This window comes from Peromyscus eremicus, chromosome 1 (assembly GCF_949786415.1).
Source record: "Peromyscus eremicus chromosome 1, PerEre_H2_v1, whole genome shotgun sequence".
Classification (NCBI taxonomy): Eukaryota; Metazoa; Chordata; class Mammalia; order Rodentia; family Cricetidae; genus Peromyscus; species Peromyscus eremicus.
In genome coordinates, this window is record NC_081416.1 from 192063589 (window position 1) to 192086033 (window position 22445).

Consider the following 22445-nt stretch of genomic DNA (forward strand, 5'->3'; position numbering starts at 1 on the left):
TCCCAAAACTGACAGCAGGGCCTAATTGTGTAGGACAACATCCACAGAGCTCACACATCATAGAGCAGTCAAGCTGTTGCCTGCATGGGACTTTCACCTCTGTTCTAGTCTCTTTGGTGAGGGAAGATGCTCTGCAGTCTACCTAAAAAGAAACATAAACACCAACCCAGTAACAAAATATGTAACCTACAATCTATCTTGACTATAAAATGTGCTTGGGTATTCATGGAACAGAACTTGTATATCTTTTGTAAGTCAACAACCACTGTCTGTTATAACTTGAGACTGTTGCTTCAAAGGGAGCTCATGGCAAATGCTGCCTGGATGGCCAGGAACCTGAGACTGGATAGCACAGAGCTTAGGATAGAACCAAACAGGACTGGAAAAAAATTAATGAAATTATTCTGATATAATCATAGATTAGTTCCTTCTCCAGTGTCATGGCAGCAGGTGGCAGTGGGTGCAGAGGCCCACAGCATGACACTGTTATGTGAAGTGGCTAAATTGGAGGTCTCCATCAAATCCCTCTTCTCAGAGATCAGGGAATCCCATTGAGAATGAGGGAGGTATATTGTTAGAGTCAGAGAGCATGGGGGACACCAGGATAATATGGGCCACTGAATCAATTAAGCAGGGCTCATGAGAGGTGACTGAAGCTGCAAGCATGGGGCCTGCATGTGTTGGTACCATGGTGTTTTTCTGGGATTTAACAGTGGGAGAAAAGTGTGTCTCTGAATCTTTTGCCTGCACTTGGGACTCTCATTTTTTTTGGGTTGCCTGATCCAGCCTTGATAGGAAAGCATTTTCTTTTTCCCTTTTCTTTTTTTCTTTTTTTGTCATGTTTGGTTGTTGTTTCTTGTAGGCCTTCTCCTTTCTGAAGGAAAAATAAGGTGGAGTTGATTGGGGAGAGGGGAGGTTTGCAGTAGCTGATAGGAATGGAGAGAGGGGAAAATGTGGTTGGGATGTACTATCTGTGAGAAGAATCTATTTTCAATTAAAAAAAGATGGTTAAAAGCAACAGTAAATTCTTCCCAACACCTAAGCCTTGTGAGTAATGTGGTTGCTCATTGAAGATTGGAAGTAATTTTATCACTTGAAATTAAGGAGCTCTTGGGCTGCTGAGCCCTCACTCAGGTCTTAGAATGGTATGTTTATTAAGTCAACAGGTAAGTTCAGGGGATGGAGAGTTAGATGTACCAAGAGCAATTGTAGGTTGCAGAGGACATGATGAAGAACAAAACATGGGGTACTGGTTTAGTACCTAGTGTACTGACAGATTAAACAAAAAACAGGTCAAAAATACCCACTTTCGTGAAATATATGGTTAACCTGAAGAAAGAATTGATATGAAATTATTCACAGATTCATAGAAATGTTGATTTTCTTGTATCTAATGTTGGGTATATAAAAATAAGAGTTTTCTGATGGGCTGCATCTGAATGCCTCCTTATTTGACCTTTTTAATGAAGTATGGATTTTTAAATTACTAAATATTGCTTCTAGAAAGCCAAGAAATGTTGAATAAAATTATCATGATACTTTAAAATAAGAAAGACAACATGTATATACTTCCCCACACTGAAGTAAAGGATGTATCAGAAGCATGAAAGAAGGCTTTTAGATTGGAGGGACTTCATGTGCTCTACCCTGTATGAAAAAAATAGGAAAAAACAAGAGATGCTCATGGTAACCTTTTATAATCATAATAGTATTCCCCTATCACAAATTTAGTTTGATTTTATTTCTAACTTAATAAGAAACAGCCCTATGTGACCACCACCTGAGTCAGTGTTTCCTATTAACAAATACATGAGAATGAGAATAAAACTTGTTAGAAATGCATGAATCAAATAGATAAATGGTAAAAATATCTGATAGTAAAAGACTTAGAAGACAAAGGATATAATATGACACTCCTACACAGGCAGAGATCTTTTGACAGCAAAGAAGTGAGCCCAACTTCTAAATCTGATATCCCTGATCCTGAATCAGTGCATCTAACACAGGCAGGTCTTGACACTCTAGCATCACATCTGGCACTCAAGAGACACAGTTTTCAGTGGCATCAACTTTTCTTAAAGGAACACATCTAACCTTCTAGAATTTCCTTTCTTTCTTTTTTTTTTTTTTTTTTGGTTTTTCCAGACAGGGTTTCTCTGTGTAGCTTTGCGCCTCTCCTGGAACTCACTTGGTAGCCCAGGCTGGCCTCAAACTCACAGAGATCCGCTGGCTCTGCCTCCCGAGTAGAATTTTCTTAATTACTAGGTCAACATTAAAGAAAACCATCCTTCCTGTGAAGATATAATGTGGATAACAATCAAAACCTTGTGACAGTAAACACAGGGCAAATCAGACCACATGATTAAAAATACCAATTTTGGAAACAAAAATCAATAAATATTTTCTCATGTCCACTTTTTATCTTATGAAGAGAAAAAGAAGTGAACAGGAACATACAATAAAATGGATTTGAGAATAGAAGGCAGGTTGTCATGATGAAAACTATATGGATAATGGAAGTTTAAATCCATACATCATCTTGGTCATAAGAAATACGAATTAAAAAAAGAATACTTAAATAATGACACTTACTGTAGGTGGAAGTCTTTGAAAAAGTGTTGGAAAGATGCATGTGGATCCTTGTTGATTGTGTAGACAATATGAATAGGGAAAAACACACCAATCACCACATCTCCTTTGTGGTGAAAATCTTCTTTGATTTTGACATAGCATTCAGAGCTGCTATAGGCACATACAAGAGTGGCAATCAGGAGAAACCCAAGGATAAAAATCCATGAAGACATTCCACTAACAAGTGTGTCTGCCAAGCTGTAAGTAAGCTACATGCAGATACTAAGGTGTCCAGGAGTTATATAATCAACTCATATGTTTGTGAGTGTATGTACTTCTAACCTTGTTGATGAGTGAGGCTGTTACAATAAGCAACACAAGCTCTTTCTGTTGCCTCCTCACCCATTGCCACTGAGAATTCTGGAATCTCTTCTTCTTCCCTTAGGCTCTGCATCTGGGGCCCTGTATTCATGTGAAAAACAAACTGGAAAATGTGTTTATGGATCTTTTTCTCTAGCCAAAGGCATCATGACTTCATCCAAGTTGATGAACATGATCTCAGGGATGACTTCCTCTTAGGGCCATTTGGTCACATGTATGAAGCAAGAAACTTTTCCTATGTAAATGACTGCAGCTGAAGTAAACATGCTACATCTGAGGTTCCTGTGTTGGTGAAAAAAGGGAGACAGGAGAGAGGGTGAAAAAGGCCTGCGCAGCATATAGCATATAAAATAAGGAGACCGTTATGCTTGCCGAAGCCAAAGTTAACCAGTGAATGTATTCCTGACATAATGAGTCTAGGAGTCTCAGGATTTCATTTTATAATATGTCAATATATGCAGACCAATCTGATGTCCACACACAACACAGTCAGTTTATTTCTCACTTTGGAACATTGATGACCCTACTGAATTCCTCAGTTTCAAATGAACCACTTAATTTCAGTGCAGAAATCAAGATTCTTGTTGACATTATGAGCTTCCTCACTATGGAAGGCATAGAGCTTCTTGTGCTTACAGACACCAGGGGAGCTAGGAATGTTAAGCACACGAGGTTTTCCTTTCAAAGGCAGAGATGTAGAATCTAATTTCCACCTAGAAAGCTGGTAGTGGACTGTTTAATAGCCTGGTCACATTTTTGCTATCTGCGAGGCTGGAACTATACCCTATTCTCCCCCAGACACGTGCCTTGAGTCTTTCCACCTACCAAATGTATTTTTATGAAAAATGTTTACATGTAGTCAATCTACAGAACCCATAGTTATAGAAGATGTCACCTGCACTTTATGAAGAGTTTCCATTATGCAAATGGATTGAGTTATTTATCACCAGGAAACTTTTTGCCAAATTGTGCTGTGCTGAAATACGTCTAAAACTTAGTAAAGTAATAGATGATATCAACTTTGGCACACAGGATGAAGTCTGACTATAATGTGAAACTTTCTAATACTGATTTCAATTTTCTTATCTCTTCAGCATGAGAACAGTACAAGTTACTTCTATACTAACTGTCATATTTTTCAATTTATGACTTAGAAGAAGAAACAAAAAGTTTGCATCTAGGGTAAAGACTCAGACATTATTGGGATGCAGACCTGACAACAATATGAAATTTCTCAGTGAGGAGATAGATGGTTCAGAGGTTAAGAGCAATAAATGATATTCCAGAGGAACCAGGTTCATTTCCCAGGTTGCTGTGGGATGGTCTGTATGTCAAGTGTGTTGCTGATTGGTCAATAAATAAATCACTGATTGGCTAGTGGCCAGGCAGGAAGTATAGGCGGGACAAGGAGGAGAATAAAGCTGGGAAGTGGAAGGAAGGCTGAGAGAGAGAGAGACACTGCCAGCCGCCACGATGAGAAACAGCATGTGAAGATGCCAGTAAGCCATGAGCCATGTGGCAAGGTATAGATTTATAGAAATGGATTAATTTAAGCTGTAAGAACAGTTAGCAAGAAACCTGCCACGGCCATACAATTTGTAACCAATATAAGTCTCTGTGTTTACTTGGTCGGGTCTGAGCAGCCGTGGGGGCAGGTGAGAGAGATTTGTCCTGACTGTGGGCCAGGCAGGAAAACTCTAGCTACACCAGGTTGCCTGGTGTTCGATCATGTCAGGGGAAAAAAAAAAAGAATACAATTTCTCACCATGGGATTCTCAAATTTTCACCAAAAATCCATTAAAAACTAACGTTTTTCTTTTTTTCACAGAAATATTATATCATAGACCTGCTCCTTAAAAACACTGGTCATTCTAAGAAGTCACATACCGCCCTCATTTGCCATAAATGTTCTGAAGGGCTTTGATCCAAACAAGGTCAGACATCTGCAATTCCATTAATGAGTAATATCTGTGGAAGTTCCATCTGTAATCTCTCTGTAAGTATGCTTTGTCCAGCCTAATTGCCCTGTCAGTAAGGCTAAAAATAGAGAACAGGTTTCTAAGTGTCTACAGTCCACACGGAACAATAGATCTAGTTATGAAGCATATTTTTTTTATTTTGCAATACAATTCAGTTTTACATATCACCCACGGATTCCCTTGTTCTCCCCCCTCCCGCCCCCCCTCACCTTCCCCCCAGTCCGCCCCCCATTCCCATCTCGTCCAGGGCAAAGCCTTCCCCGCAGACTGAGATCAACCTGGTAGACTCGGTCCAGGTAGGTCCAGTCCCCTCCTCCCAGGCTGAGCCAAGCGATCCTGCATAGGCCCCAGGTTTCAAACAGCCGACTCATGCAATGAGCACAGGACCCGGTCCATATTTTAATATGTTTCTATTCATCAAAATTGTACAGCTAAATGAGAAAATTTTACATCTTCCTGACCATCCACAAATATGTGTGTGCATATGCTTGAGACATATTCATGGGATTACATATATATATATTACGTAAAAATGCATTGAAATGGAGAGATATCATGGCTGTTTTTGCACAAGTGAAATTACAGACAGGAGCAACAGGTTTTCTCCGAGTCTGTGGCCCTGTAAGTTCTGCTTGACAGGGTTCCTCCATCAGTGAACCACTCACCTGGCGGGTTGACATCTGAATTATCAATTGATAACTACTGTAATTGCATCATGGCCCACAATGACTTGTGATATCACTCCTGAGAATATATGTTGATGTGCCTTTGTCAGGTTCAAAAGCTTTTTAGTATATCACTAATGTCACTAATATCCATTTCCTGGACCATGCAGAGGACAACTATGATAAGGTTCTGTGGTGGTATTGTGTTCCCCAAAATATTGTGCATGCTAATAAACTTATCTGGGGTCAGAGACAGAACAGCCACAATATTAAACATAGAGGATAGGCAGTGGTAGTATACGTCTTTAATCCTAGCATTACAGAGGCAGAAATCCATGTGTTCAAGGATACAGCCAAGCATGGTTACTCACACCTTTAATCCCAGGGAGTGGTGGTAGAAAGCAGAAAGGTATATAAGGCGTGAGGACCAGAAACTAGAAGCATTTGGCTGGTTAAGCTTTCAGGCTTTGGAGCAGCAGTTCAGCTGAGAGCCATTGGGATGAAGACACAGAAGCTTCCAGTCTGAGGAAACAAGATCAGCTGAGAAGTTGGCCAGGGGAGGTTAGCTGTGGCTTGTTCTGTCTCTCTGATCTTCTAGTGTTCACCCCAATACCTGGTTCAGGTTTGATTTTATTGATAAGAACTTTTAAGATTCCTGCTACAAGGTTCAGAGATCCTGAGGCACAGTGAGCAAACAAAGTTGCAGGCAGGGTCCTGTTAGGTTACGGCTGAAGGGGCCTTTCTCACTTGCCCCAGGCTGGGGATTTGAAGCAATGCCTTTTGAAGGGAAATTATGAGGAATCACCAACAGCCAAGCTGTCCTTTTCATTGGAAACTGGAGTGAAGTTTCTCAAGGTTTTGTGAAATTGCTGAAGCATGCAGGATCCACAAGGACAGTCCATGCTATGGACAAGAAATCTGTTGGACGGCAGCTCCTCAGGACTGTGTGGAACAAGGCAATTGTCTGAAAGCTGTCCATCTATGGGTCATATTACCAAGCAGTTTAGGTTAGTGAAAGAAAAGCTAGACAAACATTTGCTTATCATAAAGATACCTTCATAACATTAACCTCATATACCTGTTAATGAAAGTCCTTGAGGTCCAGCCTCATAAGCTTTCTCCCAGTGTTCAAAGGAGACTGTACTGCCACAGAGGAAAACTAATCTGAGGGATAAGGAATGAGTCTACTCACAGTGCTCTTTTAGTCCAAGACTCCTTATTGTTCTAAGTAAGCTCTAAATACAGCTATTTTCAGCTCACAAGCTTAGCTCCTGTCTTGTTTGACTGTCCATACGTTTCTAACAGGAGATTCCTTGCAATCCTGAGACAAGTTTCAAATCCCTTGAGGTCATAGCACATTCCTAGAATAGATGATAAAGAACAGAGCCATTACTATGGTAGCAAAGGTTCCAAGGTCTCCCGTGGCCTTTTGTTACCAGCAGCTCTCAACCTGTGTTCAAACTTTCATCAAATTCTGAGAGAGAATTGACTCCTTTGGTATCTCTTCACAATTCTGGGTTCTTTACTCCGTCAGATGAGGGACGGGGCTAGGTCTCCCACGCTCGGTTTCTCAGAGTTGAATCATCTATACTCCCATCGACAGGGCCATGTCTACGGTGTCGCCCAGACAAAGCGCTACTCTTGCTTTCCTGTGTGTTGGCACTGGTCAAGAGGTCAGTTGTCTCACCAGTTCATTCCAATCCCTTCCTCTCTCATCTCTTCAGATATGGCTTTGTACAGGACCTGAACACTCCCCTCTCCCTCTTCTCCCACTCTCCCTCTCTCCCATAAGACACCATACCATACCTCTGATCACTCTAGTAGTGCCCATTTTGCTGGTGCTGCAAGGTACCAGGTGAGTCCCTTTTTCTCCTCTGAGGCTGGTCTGGACAGCCCCCGGCCTGTGTGTGGGTCTCCTTGTCCCACTCAGGTTCACCATGACGCTGGGCTGGGCCATGCTTCCTCATAACAAAGAGACATCATTATAGTTCTGCTGCTGAGTTCTGCCTACCTTGGCTACATGGCATGGGGTGAGGGCTTTGCTGAAACCGCTGGTGGGCCAGGGCTAGAAACCCTGGTCCTTATTTGGCCGAGTTCTGCCCACCCAGCCACGTGGTGTGGGGTGGTGGCTTTGCTGAAGTTCAGCTGTTGTGAGCCAGGGTTAAAATCATGTGATAACTTTTTAAATGTATGGATCATGTATTTTTATTACTTTCCCACAATTTTCCTAATTACTGTCTGGCAGAAGCCATGCTGTCACCCCTGGCAATATCACATAAATATTTTGCGAGTGAACTTCCTTGAGGCAAGGTCCTTTGGAGAATCCCATCCACTTGGCTGTGATCTGTGAAAGTGCTGCTGCAGACCCCTGCACTGATCCTAGAGAGTTCTTGGGCTCCAGGCCTCTCTAACTTTCGCTATGCTTATTTGTAGCTAGAGTTTTCCTGCCTGGCCCACGGTCAGGACAAATCTCTCTCACCTGCCAGTCCCACAGCCGCTCAGCCGGACCAAGTAAACACAGAGACTTATATTGGTTACAAACAGCATGGCCATGGCAGGCTTCTTACCAACTGTTCTTACAGCTTAAATTAATCCATTTCTATTAATCTATACCTTGCCACATGGCTCGTGGCTTACTGGCATCTTCACATGCTGTTTGTCATCGTGGTGGCTGGCAGTGTCTCTGACTCAGCCTTCTACTTCCCAGCTTTATTCTCCTCCTTGTCCCGCCTATACTTCCTGCCTGGCCACTGGCCAATCAGTGATTTATTTACTGACCAATCGGCAACACACTTGACATATAGACCATCCCACAGCACTTATTCTCATGGTAATGCTTAGTTTTGCTTTGTCAGTTGTGATTATAGCTGAGTTTACTGGGAATGAAAGCTGATCATTTTTCTAAAAGTTTCCACAAAGAAATTAAGCCTCTCTGATGCCTACCAAGGGAACCAGTTTCTCCAGTCACCTTTGGCTGCCTTTGTAGTCATCCTGTGTAAGCAGGAGTAACTCACTAAGGTTAATCATTCTTGCTTACTTAACTATTTTATAAAAAAGATAACTATATTCCAAAGAACTTAAGAAGTTGGGAGACAATTTCTTAAAAGATGACATTAAAAATTTATAGGGACATATAAGGAAAAGGTAAAGGATATGAAAGGTCAGACATCTCTCTGGTGCCAGGAAATGAATGGTTAGATGTTTTTTTCAGTTAAAATTCCCAGTTCCCTTGGATGTAAAAGTACATGTAGAAACTGCTAGGAAGAATAGAAACTTTGTTCAAATGTTTAGAGTTAGATAATCATTACCATTTTGAGAATGTATAAAGAGTAGGATTACAAATGTTGTCCATATAAAAGTAATAGACAGATTATTTAGAAATTAACTTACACTTGAAAATAATATTATAGATATGGCATCATATACTCAGCTGATTACAAAAATATGAATATATCACATTGTTAATGATAAAGCTTGAATCCCTTTTTTGTAACTGTATGTTTGCTGCCAGCTAGGGCATAGTATGAATAAGATGTGTTTGGCTAGATATAATCATTGGCTTGTAATATAAAAAATAATGATGGGGTAAAAGTCAATGATATCAAGGGAGTGGGGAAGAGAAAAAGAAACTAAAATGGGTAATTGTTAATGATTCTTGGGAAATGATTAAAGAGAAATGTATTAGAACGTCTCATGCTTGAATGCATTAAAACTTGTATAAGTAAAAATGGCTTGAGTTATTTGATACCATCTGCTTGAAATACAACTGATGGTTAGACACTTCATTTTTATGTGACTTCATACCTCAGTCCTGTGTCTCAAAACCCTGCTGAAGCTGGACTCTGGAAACTGTCTTTATGAGAATTTTAAACAAATTCATTAGAACATTGGTTCAATGTGAATTTCTGAGGGAAGGATAAAAAAATCTTCTGTAGTTCAATAAAATAAAGCTCACATTTCTCTGTAATTCAATAGTAGTGTTAATTTTGCTACTACTTACCTTTAAAGGTTTGACTTTCCTTGAAGATCCTCAAGTGAAGGGTACTCTTAAATTGCATGTACCCAATACCAGGATTGAAAATAGAGATTAAAAAATAGTCAGCATCAGAGTGCTCGTGTTTCTTGAATTTTCTTGAGTAGTAAACATCTTTGTTTCTCTTGCAAGCATTTTATACTTCCCGGCAATAAATATTGGCGAGGAATAATTTTAAAGTTTCCTTGACTTTAAAAATAATTACAGCTGCTGTTCAGTAAAGAGCCAGTAGGTAAATATCTAAATCTCTAGAAATCTGTAAAGTTGGAGTTAATACTCTTTAAATCTCAGTCAGTATAGTTTATAGGCTGTGCTGTCATCTTGACAGAACCAGTTAATCTGTATCACAATGCAGAATGTTTCAGTATTTTGGAGAATAGGGATCCTGACAGGACTAAAGATTTTGTTTTGGCATAAAAATGTGTGAAACTTAACATGTAGAGGATGTATAGTTGGAGTCAACCCTGTTAGTGAAGGTGTGGGTGAGCCAGCCCCGTAGTAGTATGGGAGTGGAGCCCACATTCCTCATCTGTCCCATGGCAGCATGAGTGGAGGAAAGACAACCACCCAGCACTTGGAGCAAGTGTGGGAGCTGACTGTGAGGTCACAAGAGCCAAATAGCAGGCCCTCCACCTTAACTGGGCAACACAATAAACCCAACCCTGTCGGTGGAGATGTGGGTGAGTCAGCCCTTAAGTAGTGAAGAAGGTAGAGTTCTCCCCATTAAGCATCTGGCAGACTAACCCTACAACTGCTCAGGTTCAGACCGAGAGTTAGAACTTGGCCCACCCAAATATCCACCCCATTTATGATCTGCCATATCACATATAGGAACCTGAACTTTAGACCCAAGCATGCAGGATCTCTACAACACAAGGCAACAACAAGAAACCCAGGCAGAGTCCTAGTGCACGCCAGAATCGATAGTGTAGTAGAAGCCAGAAGGCTTGAAGAAGACCAATGATGAGTTGCAGTGAATACTTGCAAGTAAAGATATATGGACAAAGGGTTTTATAGCATGACTCACTGTATCACACTGCAATTTCCTCAACAAGATTTTTAATTCCCTGCCATATAAATTTTTTCCTTTTTCTCTAAAATTTTGTATATATATATATATATATATATATATATATATATATATATATATACAAATATATATATATATATATGGGTAGGGATTCAGGGGTGGAGGGTGGATGCAAAGGGATAGGGAAATCAATGGAATCAAGATACATGATGTAAAAGATTCATAGAATAAAGAAATAAATTAATTTTGAAAAGTTATTACACAACAACACACACAATTATCCCTAACTGTGTTTCCTTCTGGAAAAGTTCCACATTGAGTATATTACTTGGTTGCATAGTATGGGAGTGGAGCCCACATTCCTCATCTGTCCCATGGCAGCATGAGTGGAGGAAAGACAACCACCCAGCACCTGGAGCAAGTGTGGGAGCTGACTGTGAGGTCACAAGAGCCAAATAGCAGGCCCTCCATGAGGCCCTCCAGGACTGACATTATTCAATTTGCCACATGGAAGTGGATTTATTATTTATAAAAACAGAGTACAATTTTCTCACAAAAGAACAGCATGTTTCATTCACATCTGCTATGATATTATAGATAGTAGTTTCAACATCTTAAAACTCACACTCAGACTACAGTTTCTCTTAAGAAGACTAATGGATGTGGCATTAGCTGTATTCTGATATTTTATATAAGAAGAGAAATTTATATTTAGATACTTCAGGAAAGAGACCATACAATCATTATACGTGTGATAATATTGTGAAATTTTTGGATTCCTTACTCCCGAAAAGCATAACATTGGCACTGTGAATCATGGCTCATAACAAAGGGCCCCAAAGTAGGAAAACACATTGAAATGATTGCAGTAATGTTCATCAGCCACCAACCAGGGTTATATATGAGAGCAATGAATCCTTGTAAAACGGAAGAGAGGGCATAAAAACCTATAAATGTCAACACCAGAGCCATTATACGGTGGGTGGCTTTGGACTCGGGGGATGTTCTGGAGGAAACACTGGTGCTGCGGATATGCTGAACCCGTTGTTTGTGCCTATACAGAATGATAACCATGGAGCTGCTGGACCAAACAATAATGACAGAAAACAAAATTTCAGGAAGAACAAAAAATGCTGTATATAATGAGTTTGCAAGGTCATCATGACCTGATGTGGAGCAGTAATTTATTATACTCTTATGAGTCAGATTATTGCTGTTCCCCTTGGTATATCTATACATAGGGAAAACCATATTTACTGACATGTAGTGAATCCAGCAGCAGGAAGTATAGAGACCAATGTGCTTTGAAGCTTTGACTTTAAGACACAAACCAAAAGAGCTCCCAGGGCTGATGGTGATGGCCTGGAAAACACTCAAGAAGCAGGTGGTGCCTATGGACATTCCCCTGCCTAGTCTTGCAATATACAAAAGAAATTCGCAGCCAAAATCATTGTTGAAATCTTTAATTCCAAAAGCTCTCATTGTATAGAGAAATCCTTTAGAAAGAATGATCAAGGAGTTGGCTGTGAACAGGTGTGTAAGTAGCAAATCTGTGGTCTTTAATGTCTGTTCAGTATAATAATGAATGAGGTAGCAGGAAAGAAGAGAGAAATTCCCAAGAATACCAACTGTACTCTGAAGTAAGAACACTATCCCTATTAGCAAATCCTTATGGTCCATTCTGTCATTTAAAACTTTTTCCTTAAACAGTTGCAAAAATCACTTCTCTGAGCAAAATGGTAACTTGAAATTTTGAGATGTGGTTGTTGGTGTAGGAAAAATCACATGTGCTCAAGACTGTAAAGATATTGCAGCAACAAAACAGGACTCGACTAGCGAAATTATTTTGTCAACAATATTTGTAAAAAATATGTTTTCAGTGAAACTGCTGAAGTCTTCAAATATACATTTCAAATATTTATTGCAAGTACTTGCAGAAGTTTGTTTTGAAGTGTCAGTATTAAGAGTAAATTCAAGTTGCTGTTGTAGAAACAATGACCAGTGAGTACAAATGGAAAGGATGTTGGGTTTTAAATATTAAGATGAACTTCTAATTACAAGTCATCTTGAAGATAAAATGACTTTAGCCACTCTTTCAACATCATGAAGGAAACCCATGCATATCTCATCTGAAATTTAAACACAGAAATGAATATGTATCTCTACAACAATGAGGATGTTTCTGTTGTTGTGTAATAGAATATTTATTATACAGTAAAAACACAATCCATAAAGGTTAAGTGACAGAATAGAAATGATGTGAAGAGCTATATATCATCAAGTTTTATACAAACAGACACAGACATAGGCAGGCATACTTTTTCATACAGATGAAGAACTGTGGAGTAAAGGGACACAGGAAGTATTGTGTGGCAAATTTCTAAATGGACAACAGAATGAAAGTAATTGAATCACTTTAATGGAAGTCAGGAAGAAAGTGATCAAACTTAGTTCAGAATTAACAGATGAAGAATGTCCAATTTTACTATGAAATCCAATGTCTGGTTTCATTGTGAGGTAACAGACATGTAGGAAACACCAACTCTACATATGTTTGGGTATCCTTCTAATCCCAAAGATGGGAAGAGAAGGACCACTGACCCAAATCATCATGGCCAAATTAATGAAAGTAAGCAATTAATTAAACCAAAAATTTTGATTCTAGTACAGAGGCTGCCTCCCCCTAAGTTGGGTTTTGAGAGTTTAGCCTGGATGTGAGGAAGACAATGTTTTTATAGCTCAGAGGGAGGTTAGTGATGGGAGGTTTGGTGGGCAAAATAGTCGGGATTACAGGAGCAGAATATAAGGATAACAACTTAGATCAATCCCCTACTTGGGTTCAAAAGTCATCTTATAATTCAGACATACTAGGTTCATTCCTGTTTAAGATTAAACCTCTGTTCCTCAAGCATTGTGCTGTATCCCACCTATAATCTTAACTACACATAGTCATGTATTGCTTCTTTCAGGAAATGAAATCTTTTCTTTGTTTGTAAAATTTACAACCACTGAGCAAGCACTACATTTGTTTCAAAATGTTCCTAAGACTATCTGTTGTTATGTCTATCTTATGACCACTTTGTAATCATTGTTTCAGAAGGCCATTTTGATTTATGCTTATATTATGCTCATGTTCTGCTCCTGTAGTCCCACCTATGTTGCTTGTCAAATTTCCCATTTAGGAAACCCCAACTTCTGGGCTATAAAAACCTTATGTTCATCACGTCTAAGACTGGCTTCTGGAACCCTGCCTTTGAGGGAGGCAGCTTGTGTGCATGAATGAAAATGTTTGCTTTATTTGCTAGTTTTCATTAATTTGTCAATAACGTTTTGGGTTAGAAGTCCTTCTCCATTTTTGGGATTAATGTCGGGGTTCATGGGCCTAACCCAAATTTAAAAATTAAGAGAGTGGACCCCTTAGGATCTTCAGGAGTACACTCACATATGAGGACTGAAGAGGTACTCCCAGTCATGAACTTCTTGGACATATTCCAAAGCCCCTAAGGCATGCCTTCAGTTTGTCGGACTGCCTGAACAAATGGCAGTATCATAAAAAAGGAAAACAGAAAGCACCTTCTTTTCTTTTTTATGGCAGCCTACTCTGGTAAGTCATAGGGACTTTCTACCTCTTTTACTGATGCCTGGTTCTATTTCTTTCTGTTCCTATTCTGTGGCATCCTAATCTAGTAAAATTGGGGAGAGGCATATCTGATAAGAGTAGACATTGCCCCATCCAGGGCAACAAGGCAGACGTTTCACAACCCATCTGGTAATTTCTGGTTATTTGGGGGTTTGTTCAGAACCACCAGTTCTTTTTCTGACATGCTTTGGGACCCTGGGGATTCCCTGGTGAGACTGAGGGCCAAGAAATCATAGAGTCCTTCCACTTGAGCATGCATTGGGAAGGTTTCAATGCCTAGGCCATACAACAGAGCCAAGGAACACTTCTGTAATACAGGGAACCAAGTGATTAGATAGGCACAACACTGAATGTAAGGCGTTACCCAGAGCTGGGACAGAAAGCAGAAAGGCCTAGCCTAACTGAACCAGGAAACCCAACAACTAGGAAGCATCTCGTGGATTCCTAGTGACTGGGTTGTGAAAGGAAGCAATTAAGAAAAATCCTTCTACTTCTTAAAAAGCTTCTTTGTTTGAATGCTAAAACTCTGAAAGATGTCAATGCTTGTTGTCATGGTCCCTGTTGATGTATTGTTTTTGTTGACTCCATGTCTTGTACATTCTGTGTATTGGCTTAGGTTTTGCTGTCTCTGTCTCATGTATGTGTTTCTGTGTTACAGGTAGACATGGGAGCCAGGCCAAGCTCTAACTGTCATCAATTCCACACGACTGGGATGGTGTAATTCAGACGTACTTCTACACTGTATAGAACCCTAGGCAGCTTTGTGCATTGCCCTGGCCCAGGACCAAGTCCTCTGCTGCCTCTTGCTATGGCTACTTCAATAGCCAAAGCTCAAAATTGTTTTTATGTTCACTGGTTTCAGTTTAGCAATGACACAAATGTCTTTTGGTATGGGTAATGTGGAAATATTGTATGATGTTGTTCCGCTGTATTGAAAAGGTGCTCCTGGAGTTGGATAGTTTCTGTCCTATGTCAGACAAGCCACCTGACTTTGTGGCAGAAAAAGAGGAAAGCAGAGCAACTAAAAAATTAGAATATTGGTTTCATTTAGCTGTCTAAAATTGTGCTAAGATATACATCTTATCTCAAAATTTATGACTATTATATGAACTTTGTGTACCTCAGAATTTATAAGTTTGTTGTACATAGCTAAAATATGAAAAATCTGTAACAAAAGTTGACTTACAACTCATAGCACATGGTTAATACTTAGAAAGTTACATAGACAATTTTACAATAAAGACCTAACACATCAATGTGTATAAGTCTGGACAAGTCTCCAGTATTGCTTCTTCCTGAGTGGGAAAGTCGAAATGTAGAATTTTTAAGTTCTTTCACTTTAACTTTTGTCCCTAGTCTATATCTGTCTTGGCAGAATATCACCTGGCTGGTCGACACAACTGAAAATCAGCTGAAGACTACAAATTGTTCCAAAGATGATCTACATGGTGGAAGCCCTCAGAAGTCCTACAAAATCAGAAAGCCCTGGACTTACTGAGAGCTGATGTAAACTATTCCAGTCGATGTAATTGCTCCCTGTCTCTTCAGTTGAGTCAGTAAATGAGATGCTTATGATGAATCCTCCAATGCCCTAGTCTCTTCCCCACCTTTGGCCAATATTCCAGCCTTACTGGGCCCACGCAGTGGAACCCTAATTTCAGACAGAGGAGAGTAGGTCACCCCTTGTTCTTAACAAAAAGCTGGAATATTATTTAAAAATAAAAATACCTGACAAAAGGAATAGAAATACTACCTATATTACCTTTGTTCTTTTCAAGTTAACCAAACAGGTATAATTTACAAACAGGTCATGCATGCATTACAAATTTTATACACCTACAGATAAAGAATGTTAAGCCTTATAAAATATTGGAAGGGGAATATAAGACAAGTAGGGAATTATGAACAAGCTTGCCTTCATGTTAGGCTCAAACCCCATCTTATAATAAAGGCAAACTGGGTTAATTCCTGCTTATGATTGAACAGCTGTTGCTCCAAGATTGGGCTATGCCCCACTTTTAACCTTAATTACAAATGGTTTTGTATGGCCCCAGAAACAGCAATGTGTCTTTGTTTCAAACAGTTATAACCACCTTGTAACACTACTTTTGTCTCAAACTTTCTAATGACTACCTGTTTATATGATTACATTCAATCATGTTTTTGTTTCATGAAGTCATTATTACTAACTTGTAATTCTTATGTTCTCGTGCTGTAAGGTCAACTACTGTGCTTGCCAATCCCAACCCCCATTTACAATCCTGCAACTCCTGAGCTCTAAAAAACTTGTCCCTTATTTTTCTCATTTCCAAGGCTTGCCTCTCAAACCCCACATTAGGAATAGGTAGTCTGAATACACAAATAAAACAAGGTTGCTTTAATTAATCACTTGTTTTAATTAATTGGGCCATGATGATTAGGTCACTTATCCTCCTCCTTCCTTCTTTGGGATAAATAACAGAACATTCATCTCACCCACAGAAAATGGTGATTATATTATAGAAAGCATTTTGGAATCTGAGAAGTTGTGTATAATAGAAGTTGTATAAAACTACATGTCAATCATCCCATTTTTGTGGTTTGCAATCAAAGTCACAATTCTGATGTGAATTTTAGCTTCAAATGTTAGACCTCCCCACATGTCCTCTAATAGTACAAAGCCTCAGCTGATACTCAGATGATGCTGTGCTCTGAAGCAGTGTGAATGAAAGATGAAGAAATTTACAAAAAACAAATACAAAGAAAAAGTAACAGTTCATAAATTATGAATGTATTTAGGAAAAGCAAAACACAGATCAAGAATAATCCCATTTTTATAGGTTAGTATAGATATAATTGAATGTCCCATAATACAACATGGAAAAACAACAAAACAGAACACTATTATTGGTGACATGATGTAGGGTTGGGACAAAACCAATTAGAAATGTTATATTACTATTTTTTTTGGTAAAGGCCTTAACAAAGATTTCTATTTTATAAAGTTGTTTGGATTATAACTATGCAAATTTCTTGCTGCAGACTCTGGATTCCTGGCATTAACTCTTATATATTACATTCATTCTTAGACATTACATGGAAAAACTAATATTTAATGGAATAATGTACCCTTAAGGCTAAGCTATTTCTAGATTTGTGAGATGGTTCCATAGGAGAAGTCCTTGCCTTGAATATGGGAGGGACTGAGTTGAGCCTCCACAGGTCAATAAAAATCTAGGTTTGGTAGTACACATCTGTCACCAAAGCACTGGAATGAAAAATAATGAAGATCAATGGGGCTCCTTGACTACCCAACTGAAAACATTCAGAGTCTTCCAGGCCACTTAAAGACATTGATTAAAAATATTACAATAATATTTTTAAAATGCAAAATGTGTCAGAAGAAGAAACCTGAGGTTATTCTCTGAACACACACACACACACACACACACACACACACACACACACACACAAACACAGAGTATACTTCTGAACTTCTATGTCCCTGCCCACATGCTCATACACATGCACTCATACACAGAAAAGAAATTAAATTATCATTAATACATATTTGAATGCTTATACTTACAAATTCCGTGATTAAGTCAAACATATGGGAAAAAGTCAAGATTTTGGAAACACATTAAACTGAAGATAATCATAGAATCTAAAGTCTAAAATTTTACTCCATATGTTTCCCATTTCTGAATCAACTTTTCAGAAATAATCACTTCCCAAGATTTCCCTTAGTAGCTGGATTTGCTTCCCAGATTAAATACAAACTGCTCACCTGACTGACTCTGTGTAGAAATTTCTGGTCAGTGTACACTTTACAGTATCCTAAAATTTCTGAAATTCAGCATCAAGGAGAGGAAGGTATCTTAACTGTAAAATAAAGGTCTGTGGCTGTGACCTCATTTCCCTTCTGAACTACAGTTTTCATTTCACCTACAGAGGCAATGACAGTTCTTGCTTTAAGAGTCAACAACTTTTCCCAAACTTTATTTGATAGCTAATTACCAACCAAAGTTGATCATAAAATTCTTGTCAATATCTCCAGAGAGACGGTGTTTGGAGAGGCTCTTAAAATTCTCATGATCCCTGAAGGACAATAGGAACAGAGGACTCAGAGAATATGAACATCTCATGTGTGGGAATATTGGAAAGATATTTTTGTGTCTTACTTCCCTCATGCCTTCTCTTCATTCTTCTTCACAAAGTGAAGTTGGTTATCAACGACCAGATTCCAGTGCTGTCTAGTGTTAGCATCCTTGACCAAACATAGTCAGAAATCTAGTGATGTCCACTAAAGTGTCTGTATTAGGAAAAACACAATGTCATAATCTGCACTAGAAATGATTGCAATGTTTATAAAACTGTGTACAAAATAAGTAGAGTTATGATAAAGAAATATTCCAGGAATTTTTACAAATATCACCATGGCAATGACAGAAACTCTGAACACATCTCATTTATCAAAGAATTTACATGCAACTATCCATCACAAATGAAATCAACTGTGTTCTTTAAATAGTACATAAGACAGGGTTACATTTTCAATATAAAAGCATTTAGTGCAACTAAAACAATACATCACTAATTTTGATGAAAAAATTTTGGAACATTAACACTTTGTTATTAGTGAAGAAAAAGAAAAGTTAATGGCTTAATATTTTGTGAAACAAATTTCATCCTTCTTTGAATGTTTAAGAACAACGGAGTTATGAAAACTGCCTGTACCAGGCAATTTCTCTTCTGAGTCACCTGTGAGCCTTCAGTTGCCAGAACTTTCTGAATTTAAATAATTCACTTCAATAAGTTACAGACACAGAAAACTGTTATGTGTGTGGTCACTGTTTGTTATATGAAATTTGAATGAGAAATGTTTCCCATTGCCTCAGGAATTTGAACACTTGTTACTCACTTGTTTGTGCTGTTTTGGGAAGATTGGGTGGAGCAGCCTTCCTAGAGAAAGAATATACTGGGGAGGGATTTGATTTTAACAGTACTGTATAGTTTCAGTTGACTGTTTCTACTTCCTGTTGCTTTTGAAGATATGAACATTCAGCTTCCAGCTCCTGATGCCATGCCTCTTGCTTTCTGCTCTGCTACTCAGCCTTGATGAACAGTCTATCTGGATACAAAGGCCCAAACTTACTCGACCTAATGTAAGTTGTTTCCAGTTATAGTGTCATATTATAGCAACAGGAAAGTAACTAATGAGTAAATTGTTACCAGAGAGTGGGATGGTGTTGTGAAAACTCTGACCACCTCTGTTTTTGAAGGGATGTGGAAGAGTTTGGAACTTTGGATTAGAGAAGCAGCTGAGTGCTATAAGAAGAGCTTAATGTTAAAATAAAAGAGCTTAATGTGTCATTCAACTTGTTATCTGGAAAATAATTTTACTGAGTACAAACTAAATTGTAAAGGCTGGCTCAGGACATTCCAGAATGAATCAGGGAGTTTAACATCAACTGTGTTAAAAGACATTTTTGTGACATTTGACAAATTTTATGGCTATTTTTTTGCCACATCCTGATGATTTATATGGAGTTGAATTTATGAGTGATTGGTTATATTATTGGGCCCAGGAAATTTAAATACAGTATAACATTAACTCCACTGAATCTTTTCTTTTAAACTTTATTTATTTATTTACTATACCAACAACACTTTCCCCTTGCCCCTATATTCCCATTCCCCTCATGACGTCCATTGTACCTCCATCATCCACTGCCCAGAAAGGGTAAGACCTCCAGTGGGAGTCAACAATGCATGGCATATCATGTCCAGGCAGAACTAGCATCATTCTCCCTGCTTCAAAGAAACACTGTGTTTCAATAAAGATACGAGAAGGAAAAAGACAAATAACAGATAAGTATAAGATAAAACATATCTTTCCATATCTAATTACAAAGACTCCTTGAAGATAAATTTTAAACCATTTCTAATCTGAAAAAATAACAACAGTCTCTAGGGTGGAAAGCAGTGAATGGAAAGTGGGCTCATTCAATAAGAAATCTCCTTCTGGAAAGATGCAGCCACAGGAGAGATGCCCAGTGGTCTTGGCAGCTGAATTGAGTCTTGGCATCAGGTGATGTGGGGCTAAGGGTCACAATCTCTGTGTCAGGCAGGTTGAGCTGTGGTCCTAAAGTGTCATCATGTGGGTTGCCATGGAGTCACTTTTATACTTTAATGACAAAAAGATATGACAGCATCATATGTGGGTCATTATTTTCAGTGGTCCAGTGTTGTTTGAATCTTAGATGGTCTTTTGTAAAAAACCCAGAGCCAGATATCAGCATGAAAGCTGAAAGATCAGAGAAGCAGAACAGGCAGCCACTAGTTCTTGTCTCTACGAAATCCTCAGCCTAAAGAGAGTAAGTTCCTTTTCCCTCATGCCTTATATACCTTTATCTGCCCTGTCATATTACTTCCTGGGATTAAAGGTGTGTGCTGCCACTGCTTGACCTCTATGTCTAATCTAGTGGCTGACTCTGTTCTCTGATCCTCAGGGAAGTTTATTAGGGTACACAATATATCACCATATCGCCACAGTCCAGCCTTGCCTTGAGTGATCTATGGGTTTCAAATGATCTTTTTTAAGGGTGCAAATAAAGTAAGCTGCTGGGGAAACTGAGGAACTGTGCTTAGAAAGACACTTCAAAAGTTCACTGATAGGGACTTCTTTCACCTATCTGCACAGAATGTGTATACGCCTTCCCTAAATGTGTGAATATTCTGTGTTCCTAAACTCTGAAGCTGATGATATCATGGTCTGCATCTGGTCAGGCATAAAGGAATTCTCAGTACTGTGGTTATTTGGCTTTAAGATACCTTGGTAGTCCTGATATCTTGCATGTTACAGCATAACTGACTAAGTGATTGTAGAAGATTCCTAAATATATTGTGGCCTCAGATTTTCTTATTAACAGGAATTCTGTTGTCAGGAATTATATTCATTATTCTGTTTCCAGCATAAGGCTAAGTTTTCACAACACAACCTCAAAAAGCAGGCGTCTGGCAAAGATCTCTGAGCTCTTGACACTCAGTAAGTACTCTGTCTTTGGAGAACAAGTGTCTAGACTACAGTCTCAGGAGCTGCTGTATAAACTAACTTTACTAGTTCTTGTTGATGACTCTTTCCAGTATAGTTAGGCACCCAATTTGACAAACAGTTCATGATCTTGAGGCAGGCATTGCGACCAAAGCAACTTTTAAATTTTCTATTTCCCAACCTTTGTCATTTTGAGAAATTGAATCATACTAATCATCCCTGCTTTACATCTACCTAGGTCTTTTAGTATATGATACACACTCCAACCTATTACCTTTCTGAGGTGCATCTTTATTCAGCCCCACCAAGCAGCCCAATCCATTACTATTTAATTGCTTTCTCCTTGCCCTGTATCTACTCTCAGTTCAAATACTTTAGCCTTTTCCAACTATATGCTTGGCCCAACAATGTATTCAATATCTCATGGCTTTAATGCCTGTCCTTGAACCCTGAGTACTGATCTCTGACCTGTGGCTCAAAAGTCATTGAAATTTATCCTGGCCCCTTCTAACTCACTCATGCTCACTGCCCTTCACATCTCCTTTCATTTTATTGTCCTCCTTTTTCATTCTTTTCAAGTAGTGCCATGTCTCTTTTGGCCTTCTTTCTTTTTTGTGTGTGTGTGGTTTTTTGAGACAGGGTTTCTCTGTGTAGCTTTGTGCCTTTCCCGGATCTCACTCTGAAGATCAGGCTGGCCTTGAACTCACAGAGATCCACCTGCCTCTGCCTCCCAAGTGCTGGGATTAAAGGCGTGCACCACCACCACCCAGCTGGCATCATTTCTTTACTAATAGAGTTTAAGGATTAGATATCTCCCCCTCAGACTTATGTTTTGAACTGATGGTACCAAGTTGATAACATACTTTTTAGAGTTTTAGGAACTTTAGATGTGAGACATATTTAGAAGAAGTGGACTATGAGTCAGGGGAGAGTCCTTTTAGATTGGATCTGGGTATTAACAACTGGCAACTCCCTTGAGGTGTTTGAGTGCTCTATGTATACAAATTGGGCTTTTGACCAAGTCCTCTCTTTTGCCACTTCAGCGTTGTAGATTTTCACAGCAGTTCTTCCATTCTTGTTGCTGCTGCTGTGGATGGAAGTTCTATGTTT

General features: G+C 39.0%; 1 protein-coding gene and 1 pseudogene across 1 annotated transcript; both read right to left on the reverse strand.

Annotated features, from left to right (window-relative positions):
- The window catches only part of LOC131903961 (vomeronasal type-2 receptor 116-like), a 43723-nt pseudogene extending 40919 nt beyond the window's left edge, over positions 1-2804 (reverse strand).
- Positions 2805-11439: 8635 nt separating this feature from the next.
- LOC131903969 (vomeronasal type-1 receptor 2-like) lies at positions 11440-12339 on the reverse strand. The gene has a single exon (XM_059254866.1). It carries the CDS (start codon positions 12337-12339, stop codon positions 11440-11442), a length of 900 nt encoding a protein of 299 aa, XP_059110849.1.
- Positions 12340-22445: the final 10106 nt, after the last annotated feature.